Below are 12,197 nucleotides of genomic sequence, written 5' to 3' on the forward strand. Positions count from 1 at the left end.
ACTTGATGGACATGAATTAGAACATGCCCCGGGAGTTGGTGAGGGATAGGGAAGCTTAGCATGCTGCAGTCCATGGAGTCATTAAGAGTTGGACACCACTGAGCGACTGAACTGAACTGAACGGTAACTGACTCAGCTACTAAATATGTTTTGGTTTATAGACTACCTAAATATATTTGGAAAAACACATTTCCAGAAATAAAGGTAAGACTCTATTATAAAATGTGACATTTTCTTTTAGGTTAATTCCCTACTAAAAAGCCCCCACTAAATTATTGAGAGAATATTTTCTGAGTATAAAATAATAACAACAATTTATGTTTACACTCCAGAACTTCTCCTTAAGTACTAATATATCCACTTAATGTAGTCCAAATCATGTGACATCAAGATCTCTGCCTGATTCCTTCACTCTGAATGTGTATTATTATGACTAAAGAGTGGATTTGGGTCTTTAAATGTGACCACTTCCCACTCACTTAGAGGTATTTGCAAGTTTTAAGTATGTCATCATTTGGGCAACAAACCAAATTCTAAAAAAGTAGCACTTGTACAATGAATGATCTTCATGGAATGTTTTTTTACAGTGCTATACACTTGGTAAGGGCTTCCCTGATGGTTCAGATGATAAAGAATCTGCCTGCAATGCAGGAGACCTGGGTTCGACCCCTGGGTCAGGAAGACCCCCTGAAGAAGAGAATGGCTACCCTCTCCAACATTTTGCCTGGAGAATTCCATGGACAGAGGAGCCTGGTGGGCTACAGTCCATGGGGCTGCAAAGAACTGGACACGACTGAGTGACTAACACTTTCACAGTTGGTAAAGGCCCAGGAAAAACCGCACAAGTGTTAGAAAACCATACATAAGAAGACTACCGTATACCCACCTAAATAAATTCTGCATCCAGTTTGGTCAACATTTTTGAATATTTACTGGGTACAAAGAGGGTCAGCCCCTGCTCTCTGGGTGCCCACCACTAGTGCGGGAGACCCCCCATGCATGACGGAATCCCATATGAGGCAGAACTAAACAAGTGCTATGAAAATAAAAGCAATAAGTGATTCGCACTGACACAGAAATCTGAGTAAACTTCTATCTCAGGTACTTTATTGTTGGGTCACTTCTCTGGACTGACGTTTTGTTAACAGTAGAGGTCTGGCAAAGGGACGTTTGAGGGTTAGTCTTCCATTTGTACATATAATCCCCATTCTTCCATAAATTGCATGAGATAGGCTTCATTTTCTTCGGGTGCCTTGTCTGGAGCCCGATCCTGGTAGAGTCTAGATAAGAGGCCCTCCTCCCCGACCCCCTCAGATTCAGGATGCCCACATCCCTCTGGGTCATGTTGAAAGCTGGGTAATGAAGGCATACACAGCTTGCCAGTCTGAGGGTCCCAATCAACCAGCGTGGTGGATGGCTCTTCCTCTGGCCCCTCCTCTGTGTCCGCATGCCCCTGCTGCAGATGGTCCAAGTCTCTGAGCTGAGGGGTATATGAATACAGCAGTGTCTGTGGACCCAAGTCTGCTAAAGTTGCCTGTTGCTCAAATATCTTTCCTTGTAGGGACACCTCCTCCTGCAAATTGAACTCCTGTCCTCTAGGCCCCACAGAAGTGTCACTACTTCTTACATCATATTCATATTCAATGACTGCTTTACCCATGGGCATTGATCTGCTGGGTGGCTCTTGCTGGGTTAAGGAAGCCCCTCTGGAGCTTTTCTCAAGGTCATACACAATGTCCATCACATGTGATACGTAGCCAAGGTGTTCCACCTCCACATCCTCCCAATGGTGTTCCTGGTCCTCGATGGGCTCATTCAGGTCTGATGCATCACTGCTTTTCTCCATTACACTTATATCCTTGGGAGAAGTTTTAGAATCCTCCAAAATATTGAGGGTGATGAAGTTAATCACAATTTTTTCAGTAGGTACAAAAAATCTTTTGTCAAATTCATTTCCATAAATCAAAACCTAAAAAGAGAAAAGAGAACAGTTTTCACCTTTTCACTTTAGAGAGACATTAAAAGCAGCTGTTAGTTAGAATTTGTACTGTCCCCACATAGTTTTAAAGGCCTATACCTACCAACTCATGGAAGTGAAAGTTATGCTTGGAGTACACAGAAATCCTCCCTCACCTGGACGCAAGGGCCACAAGATGCACGAGATGCATATGGCAGTGAAAAGTGGTTCCCTGGGTGGTCCCGATCTAATCCAAGGGTCAGGGTGTGATTGCTCCTTCCTCTATTTGGCTTGGGGCATTCAGGGGGTTGTTTAAATTCTGGAGCCTCATTTTTAAATTCTGTAAACTCAGAATTCCTGCTGTGTCAGGAGGGGTGAAAACAAATAGAGGTTTTGAAATTCTTTTGTTAATCACAGTTTGAAAGTGAAAGTCACTCAGTTGTGTCCAACTCTTCGAGACCTTATGGACTGTAGCCTGCCAGGTTCCTTTGGGATTCTCCAGGCAAGAATATTGGAGTGGGTAGCCATTCCCTTCTCCAGGGGATCTTCCTGACCCAGAGATCAAACCCAGGTCTCCTGCATTGCAGGCAGGTTCTTTACCACCTGAACCACCAGGGAAGCCCTAATTACAGTTTAAATGTATTTATCAATAAATTGTCCTCTGGGCCACCAGCTCTTTTCTGCATATACTCTGGACAGGAGATGTGGAAGGGTATGAAAACTAGGTGTAAAAAGGGAAGTAAGCACATGGCTAGAGATGGTTTAACTAACTGCCCCCCTACACTATGCTATAATAGGGCCAAAATCAGAGATTCACCTGCCAGTTCAGAGCAGATAGAGAAACTCTAGATCATGGGAGGAAACTTGTTTAAGATTAATATTTTGCTGGGCATACGTGGATGGTGCCAATTTAGACTGTTGACCATGAATTACATTCCAGTTCTCATTGTCCACCCTATGATGTGATTTCATTTAACTAGAAAACAGGAACTCCAACATCATTCTTTCATGAAAGCTTTGGTTTCAAAAAGCCACACCTGGTCAGTTCTCCTGTGCCTTTTCCTCCTAGGAAAGCTCTCCCTATCTCATTAAAAAGCTAACTCTGAAACCTAAATGAAGGCAGAACAATAGAAATGATTTTTTTTTATGTAGCTCAACTCATTTATTTAGTCTATTATTGTCTTTCCAACATATAATTAATATAAAATTATTAATGATATATTTTATAGTCTTTGTTTTTTTCCATTTAATAGAAATGTTTTAAAACAGAACAGAAATGCATGTATGTATCATGTACATATGAAGATGTATTTTGATAATTCCCAAAGAAATAATTTTTGCTTGTTAAAATATGCTCAGCCCTTGGGAACCCTCCAGTACATGGTCTAGAAGCATAAGGTTTGTTCCTTCTTCTACCTTCTTGCTTCTCCTTGCTGTGAGTGATGAAGTCCTGGCCCCTTTCCCCCTAAACGTGTCTCCAATCCGTGTCTATCTCCAGCCCTATCTCCCACTCTCCTCTTTCAGACTCTCATCCTCTCTCTCCTGGACAACTCTCACAGCCTCCTAGCTGCTTTTTTTCATTTCTAGGCTTCCTCCCCTTGAAGTTGTCTTTAACACTATCCAGTTGTGTCTAAAACTCAATATTGACTCTGATGATCCCAACCCAAAATCCTACAGAGTTTTGCAAACACCACGAGGCCCAAGGTCCTTAGAATAGCATTTTCCCCCCATTACTTGGCCTTACTCCCTCAGTCTCTTCTTTCATAGCTCCTTTTCAGGAAACTTATTTCAGGAGCATTATTATGTGGTTTCCCAAACCCACCTTTGACTCTGCTATTTTTTTCTGCCTGTGGTAGGTGCCCCAACTCTCTCTCAACATTCATGACCAAGCCCCGGCATGAAATTCCTTCTGATCTTCCAGGTAGGGTGCCACTGTCCTTCCTGTACCCTCAAGAGTTCCGAGAACCCACTTTCATCTTAGTCTTCACATATCACTTAAAAATTCTAGTTCCAAACTAGACTTAAGCCTCTGGAGGGGCATGGATCATAACAATTTATCTGTGTACCTCAAGACCTAGTCTAATCTGTTCAGTAAATACAAAGTCTTTGTCAATGTAAAGGAATCTTTCTCTTGAGTTTCGTTAATGAGCTAACCTAGTACAGAAAGTGTTTTTAACTCATCAACTCTTTAACTTGAAACTCACTCTGTCCATAAAAGGAATGGTATCTGTTCTAGAACGTCCTTTTCTATCTTCTTGGAGGTGTGTTATCGTGCCTCTCACCACAGTAAAGCACTCACCAGATTTGCTGGGTGTTTCTCTTTGCCGACATGGATATATCTGTACATGGAGTAGCCCATCACAGAGAAGATAAACACGGTAACAGATATGGGCAAAACATACCAGAGGATGATTTTAACCTCCAATGCTGTTGTCTGATCTGTAAAAACAGAAAAGCGAGGTGGGATAGATAGTTGTGATTTGGTGGGGTGGGAAAACATTGCTAACGTCAAGTGACTTTGCAGAGATCAGTTTAAAAATTAAGCTTTATCATTTATAAACTGAGAAGCTTGAGCGAAATGTTATAAGGGATCTCAGAATTCTTACTCTGTCTGACAATAGATGGCCTTAAGGAATCATCTGGACTTGCCTCAAACCTTTATGGCAAAGATGCCTTAACAACCCAAGTCAGCAGATATTCCAACAGTTTATATTTGGCTGTGAGACTCATACTGGTCCTTATATTTGAAGTTAAGTGTGTATTAAGGCAACTCAGAGCACTGCAAACCAAACAAAACCCTCTTGTGATGATCCTATTAAGCTGCTCCACATTTTCATGTCACTCATTCAACTCAATCTTTTCCACATATTGAGGAGAGGAGAAGAACATATGGTGTCATCTTCTGTGTAACACATAGAACCACCCTACACAGTTGGCCAGGCCTTCTGGCAGGTCTGGAGCTTGGGGATGTGTGTGGGAGGTGGCTGCGGGGGTATATGCTGAGGATGGCAGTAACTCCCTTCCAGGTCCTGCTCTCCTGTAGATGCATAGTGAATTTAAAAGTCCATAGAGGAATGAAAAGATCTGCTGAGTAGTTTTAATAAATGTAGTCCTGGATCACCACGGATCAGACTGTATGGTTGATGGACAGGACTCATTGTGACTAATTTATATTTGCTAAGCTATGGGGTACTTGAAAATTGAAAGGGTTAATTTTACATGTCAATCTATGTAGGCCAAGGTACCCAGTTATTTGGTCCAACATTATTTCAGATGCTTCTGTGAAAACTTTTCTTAGATGAGATTAGCTTTTATATGAGTAGACTTGAGTAAAGCAGATTACCCTCTATAATGTGGGTAAGCCCCATCCAATCAGTTGAAGGCTTTGATAGAAAAAAGACTTGATTACTCCCCACTCCTCTGGAGGAGAGAATTCTATTACCTGATCACTTTCAGACAAGAACTGTAGCATCAACTCTTCTTTGGTTCTCCAGCCTGCTGGCCTGCCCTGTGGATTTTAAATTTACCCTGTGCCTTCAAAATCATGTGAGTCAACTCCTTAAAATAAATCTTATTCTCTCCCTCTTTGCGTATATACATATAAAGATTATGTATATTGTGTTCTCCAGAGAATTGTGACCAATACAGCTGTAGAAAAAGGTGCCGCTTTAGCTAGCATAAGTGACCAAAGTTCTAGGGCATTGTGCATGCATGCTCGGCCGCTTAGTTGTGTCTTTGTGACCCCTATTGACTCTTTGTAACCCCAGGGACCCCAGGAGCCCACCGGGCTCCTCTGTCCAGGGGATTATCTCGGCATGAACACTGCAGTGGGTGGCCATTTCCTCCTCCAGGGGACATTCCTGATCCAGGGATCAAAGCCACCATCTTCTGCACTGGCCTCCTGCACGGGCAGGTGGATTCTTTACCACTGAGCCACCAGGAAGGCCATTCCTTACATACTGATACAGTCAGCAGGAGTGTCCTGAGAGCATTCTAATCCACACAGACACTGGATGCTCTGGATGCCTAGTCCTGGGAGAAAGCTGCCAAGTCACTGTCCAGTTAACTGTCCAGTTAAAAAAATGGAAAGAGAAGCATCATGGACTTCTGGTCAACAAGTACCAGTAGGAAAGGTCCAGGTACATGGGTCTAACTGCAGGTCCGTCCATCCCGAAGGACGCATCTGTCTACAAGTTCCACATAGAAAGACGCCAATAATGCAGATGTGGCAGGTGACTGAGTATCACCTGCTCCTACTTCAGGCTACAACTCAGCCCAGTCCTCTCTAAAAAAAATTTTTTTGTACTGGAGCTTAGCTGATTTACAATGTTGTGTTAGTTTCAGGGATACAGCAAAGTGAATCAGTTACATGTAAACATATATCCACTCTTTTAGATTCTTTTCCCATACATGCAATTACAGAGTATTGAGTAGAGTTCCCTATGCTATATAGTAGGTCCTTCTTAGTTATCTGTTTATTCCAGTGTGTATACGTCAATCCCAGTCAGTCCAGTCCTCTTAATTCAATCTCTGGTCTCTGGACCAAACCCGCCCTGCTTAAACAGGGCTGCGACAACAATGACTGACGGCAGCAAGCACAAGTTTGCAACAATCAGCTAATAAGCTGTGTCTGTATTTTAGGAACTGGGGGATTCTGGAGACCAGAAATATTTCCAAGAATAGTCCCCAAAGAGGTAATAACAAGTTTTTGAAAAAAGTAGACCCTTATAGTGGTGTCTGAGAAAGGTACGTGGATTAATCAACAGCTAGGAGATCACAGAAAAGGTCAGAATCTGAAATGGAACCTCGTTGTTTTGCTACTTTTCCAGGACTAGTGAGAAAGGCAGATCCATCCGTTTACTGGGAAGTATTTAATTTAATCTGTATTTTAGTTGCTTTAGCTTTGCCAATGGCTTGAATAATTTCCACTGGGAATTCATTCCTACCATTTGGCCACTGATCAAGCTGTTAGTAAACAGAACACTCTTCCAAATACAAAAATGATTTCCTCAATCTGCTTTGCTTTGCCTTTTGCTTGTTTTGCATTTTAATTTTATTGGACATATGGTAGAGAATCCTTTGTTTAAAAGGGGAAGGTATGATAAGGATGGAGATTCAAACATAAGGCTTTTCACTTTTGATACGTAGTCACAAAATTCCCTTTTTAATCCCTGGGACAGTTTCATCTCAAAATGTGGAAGGCATGAGGAGAGAGGAAAACAGGGATTCTGTCACCATTCTTGTCTCTTAGCTGTGACGAAAAAAGGCTTGGGAGAAAACGGTTGTTTCATGAGGAAAGCCAGCACATTTGAAAGAGAGACAAGAATGGATGAAGAGCTGTTCCATGAAGGTAAACTTTAGGATTTATTTTCAACTTTTATGTTTTGACTTCAAGGTCTTACCATTCTCAGGGAAAGTGTCAGTCACTCTGTCATGTTGGACTCTTTTGCAATTCCATGGATTGTAGCCAACCAGGCTCCTCCATCCATGGGATTCTCCAGGCAAGAGTACTGGAGTGGGTGGCCATTCCCTTCTCCAGGGGATCTTCCCGACTTCAGGGATCAAACCCAGGTCTTTTGCATTGCAGGCAGATTCTTTACTGTCTAAGCCATCAGGAGGACCCTCCCACAGGAAAGAACAATTAAACAAATGCCAAGCTCCTAACTCTAGTCTCCTAACAGGAACAAGAATCTTCAATCATACTTCCTTGTCAGCCAAGTTCAGAAAACATGAGGAGACAAATAAATGGAGAGAGAGAAGCAACCCTAAGACGGAGAGAGCAGTAACTGATTTGCTGACCCCAGGCCTTCCCACAGCCAGTGAGTGATATTTGAACACAACCTGCACAGTCTCTAATTTGTATTCTGGAGGAGAAGCCAAACACTATCTTAAAGTGTTTTTAGGGTACTGTCTGTTTCTAGGAATAAAATCATCTGATGTTCTTTAAGACCCACAGGACTTCTACTGATCAGAGTGATTATAGATTTAAAGACGAAAGACCATGTGTGTAAAAATTCCTATAATTCTAATTCTGCAAGGCAGAGTGATGTTGGCAGTGGATGCCAGGACCTGTACTGAGAATTCCCCAGGACGTGAAAACACTGTGAGTCCAGTTCAGAGGCAGAGTTCCAGGCTGTCTGGGGATGGTTGTTTCTGCCTTCGCTCCAGCCTGTTTCGGGTAGACATGGATTTGTCAAAACCTTGTCTGCACCGCCATACTTCCTTCTAGTTTTACCAGATTTGCTTCCGCAGATCAGCTGAGATTTTCAAAGCTTACCTTCGAGAGTACTGACGCACTGCCTCTCAGAGGGCTGAGTGAGGCGAGGCGGGCCTGGGACGAAGGACTCCACGAGCACGCAGTACAGAGTGGCCGGCTCCAGCCAGCCGAAGACCAGAGTGTCGTTTGTCACACACTGGGACCACTAGGATCGGGAATTGCAAACACAGTCAGAGCCAAACATTTCCAGCAACCCCCAGACAAACAACGACAGAGATAAAAGATGGAGGTACCATTAAGTCCTTGGCTATCACTATGCGTTTTCTTTTTCTCAACAGCTTTAAAATAACTTTTTCCTTCAGCTTGGCAGGGCGTGGTCAGGAACTAAACAAATTGTGGGAACAATTCTAAATAATGACATAGGAGGGATTTCTTATTCAACTTTATCCTGTGTTCTTGCTAATAATTTTTTCTTTCTCGAAGAGTGACTGGCAGATGTTAAGCAAGCAGAAACTCTCCATCAGGTGGACAATTGCCCTGCATGTTAGCAACAACATCATAGCAGAGACTCTGTAAAGAAAATCTGAAGGTAGCTCTTTAAATTTCTATGCATCACCTTCAACTGTATCCTGCAAGGCATCACTTTTTTGAGTATCACACCTTCCCAGATTCACATGCCAGGAATTTTAGAATCAGGGCTGCATGTTCCAGCATTAGCTTCAGAAAGTGACACAGATTATAAGTATAGGTCCCCATTCCATTTCAGGCTTACCGTTCTATTGGATTTAGTATTATATATGGACACATTATACTTCAGATTAGAGTATATCTGTTGCATGGAAATAGAGCTTTCTTCTGGATTTTTCTTCCACTTCTTTGGAGCCGTCAGAACAATAGAAATGGATTTCTCATCAGTAGTCAAAGCAACCTCTGGTGGGCCAATTTGTGCTTAAAGGGGAGGCAAGAGGGAACTATCATTTTCAGATGTAGAAAACACCTTGGATGAAGCTACAGTATAATTCTACTGGGATCAAAGCTCTAAACCCCATTCTCTTATTTGAAGTGCCTCAGAATGCTCACCTAGACCCAAGTTATACCAAATTTTGAAATAATCAAGTCACAGACTCTGATACAATGTTAAAACAGCTGATTTACTTAGTCACATGTAGTTCCTAGTTACTTGGATAAACAGTACCAGAGAATAGTAAATACGATTAAAAGTGTTTGCAACACTACTATGACCTGACAAGTTGATGATAAATAACATTAATCAGATTTGATGTGTTTGTAAAGATCAGCAGTGGAGAAATGAAGCACTGCTAAAGACCTTTGGGGATGTAACGTTGGGAGAATGATCGAGAACAGAGATTAGCAAACTTTTATCACAAAGGTACAGGCCGTATTTTAGGCTTTGCAGGCCATGTGATCTCTGTTGCAACTATTATTTATATAAACGTAAAAACCATTCTTGTCCTGTAGAAAAATAGAAAGGAGTGGGGTGCTGTATTTAGTCTGAGGCTCTGGTTTGCTGACTTCTGATCTAGAAGGGCAGCAAGGGGAAGCTGCCAGCTCCAGAACTCAGGGAGCACTTGTAAATGTCATCCTGGCAGCTCTGAGTGGTCCTCTCTGGCTGAATCAGTCTTAGATTGGGGACGGAAAAATTTAAAAAGCAAATACCAGGAAGATGTTGCCCTTGTTCCGAGTTATACCTAGAAATTATGTCATCACACTATCGAGTTTATAACAAGCAGAGACAGTTTGGTGATCAGAACAGTCTTTTTTTTAAACTTATTTTTAATTGGAGGATAACTGCTTTACAATATTGTGTAGTTTCTGCTGGACAACAGTGTGAATCAGCCATAGGGACACATATATCCCTCCCTCTTGAACCTCCTCCTGAAAACAATCTTTAGTCAACTTGTGGGCGTATGCCAAATAGTTTAGAAAACCACAACATCAAGATAATCCTGTCAGTTGTTCCTGAAATTATACAGTCTCAATTGAGCAATAAAACAAAATCAAAATTTGACAGTTTGGCCTCTAGAGCCAATTCTGGATCGGGGAGCAATCTGAGAGACACTTGGTCAAACCTTTTTTTCTAAAGATGAGGCTCTGAGATACAGTAAGGTGAAATACCCAGTACTGGGCTGGTCACTCCACCTAATGGACAAAGTGCAGAAGAGAGCCAAGCAGAGCGCTGGGATTTGGACAAGGCTATCTATGAGGCAGAGATTGTTACATTAGGTCAGGTGAACTTGATACTTATTTAATACACAACTGAGCTACTTACTTTCTAAGAAAGGATAGAATCGTCCAGTTTCTGCCCATCTGGAGCAATTTGTTCCCCACATGGCCTTAACTTTAGCATAATATTGATGTTCATAGTCAGAAGTTTCAGCAGAGAGGTCACAGTAGGTCCTACTGATATTTCTGCATTCAGATTTATTCAGCCATTTCTTCTGCCCATATCTGCTAAGAAGAAAACTGTGAATCAACAATGAGGTGCTCTCCATGTTTTACAATAGGAAACAAAAACAGTCATTATATAAAATTGAATGGAACTTAAGACCTTCTCTTCAAAACAACAAAAGTGCCTGTCATTGAGATAAAAAAGAATCTACTTTCGCTGCTAGCAATTTTTTTCATTAGCTGTCAGGAGCATGAGTCAGAGTTTCTGTAATCATCTTTCTTTTCTGTGAATTATAATGTGGATAGTACATTTGAAAGCATGTATTTTATTATTATTCTTGGGCTACAGTATAAATTTTACAGATTGTGAGATCAATTTTGCTATGTAAGTTTACAGCCCACATGTATACCAAGGTCAGTTTGATGGATAGTTTTTGTTTGTTTGTTTTGGATGGGGTGTTTTAAGAAAAACTACTAATTTTTCTTCTTAGAAATTCTTCTTGATATTCTCATAAAATTTAAAAATACACTTGCCCTCAAGGGTTCTAGGGAAAATTCACTAGGTTGGAGTTCATTTCAAAATCTGCATTTTCGATGATCATAGTGATAATGATGATACAGACTAGGTTGTTCATATAGATTTTTCCTCTCCTTTATTAAAAACATAACACTCACAGCAAATTGGGAGGGGGGATATTTTTAGCATTTTTCAGGTGGGAGAGACTGAGGTATTGAGAATTTAAGTGACACGGGATGAGCCAAGTGTAAGAGACAGGGTTGGATGAGAGGCTACTGAAAGGATGAAAGCAGGCATGTCGGTCTATTAGGTGTGTTGGGCTATTAACTCTGGTGGTAGTGGAGAGAACGTAATGGGTCATGAGTGTCAGACTGGGGAACAGTTGAAGAGAATGCTGCAGTGGGCCAGGTGGAAGATGTAGGTGGATTGCACAAGTATGGTGACATGGAATGAATGACAGGACAAAAGTAAGAAATATTAGGAGACAAGACTTGGTGATTAAGTGCACGTAAGAGATGATGGAAAAGAAGGTGTTAGACGTTACATCTCTTTCTGTCCAAGATAGATGGGTAGAACGGTGGTAACATTTATCCAGATAGGAATGTGGAGGAAGAGTGGGTTTGAGAAATAGAGAGTGGGGGATGGGGAGGAAGGAAAGATGAGTTCAGTGTTTGACATGTTGAGCTTAAGATATGTGTAAAAGGTATCCAAATGCAGGTGCCCAGAAGGAACTGGAGCTCAGCAGAAAGCTGTGCGTGGGAGGTAGGGATTTTGAAATCAGTGACATAAAACTGCTCATTGAAGCCACAGGCATGAATGAAATTATCCATGGAGACAAAGCAAAGCCTAGGATAATATTTCAGGAGCATCAACATTTAAAGGTGAGATACAAAGTACCCTCAGAAATAGCAGCTAAAGAGGGAGAAGGAAAAAGAAAAACAGACATCACAAAAGTCAAGGGAAGACTGTGTGTTGAGGAGGAGGAATCACCAACTTTATCAAGTGTTGCCAAAGCTTAAGGGTATCTTCCCTTTTCAGAATATGGCAATAGAATCCTGAAAGTAAACATCTCCTGTTTCCTAAGTACCATAGTTACT

The 12,197-nt window shown here is 41.6% G+C and overlaps 1 protein-coding gene across 6 annotated transcripts in view; it reads right to left on the reverse strand.

Moving 5' to 3' along the window:
- Positions 1-1,079: 1,079 nt before the first annotated feature.
- The window catches only part of IL20RA (interleukin 20 receptor subunit alpha), a 33,147-nt gene continuing 22,029 nt past the window's right edge, over positions 1,080-12,197 (reverse strand). For 5 of the 6 annotated variants that reach the window (XM_043457116.1, XM_043457118.1, XM_043457119.1 and 2 more), the window contains 5 exons: positions 10,465-10,646; positions 8,947-9,122; positions 8,235-8,379; positions 4,257-4,396; positions 1,080-1,969 (listed from right to left, as the gene is read on the reverse strand). In XM_043457116.1, coding sequence (XP_043313051.1) covers positions 1,178-1,969; positions 4,257-4,396; positions 8,235-8,379; positions 8,947-9,122; positions 10,465-10,646 — 1,435 coding nt within the window. In that variant the 3' untranslated portion in view covers positions 1,080-1,177. The remainder of the gene's footprint in view (positions 1,970-4,256; positions 4,397-8,234; positions 8,380-8,946; positions 9,123-10,464; positions 10,647-12,197) is intronic. The other variant, XM_043457117.1, reaches the window with a different exon arrangement.

The sequence above is a fragment of the Cervus canadensis genome, chromosome 33 (genome assembly GCF_019320065.1).
Source record: "Cervus canadensis isolate Bull #8, Minnesota chromosome 33, ASM1932006v1, whole genome shotgun sequence".
NCBI classification, from domain to species: Eukaryota; Metazoa; Chordata; class Mammalia; order Artiodactyla; family Cervidae; genus Cervus; species Cervus canadensis.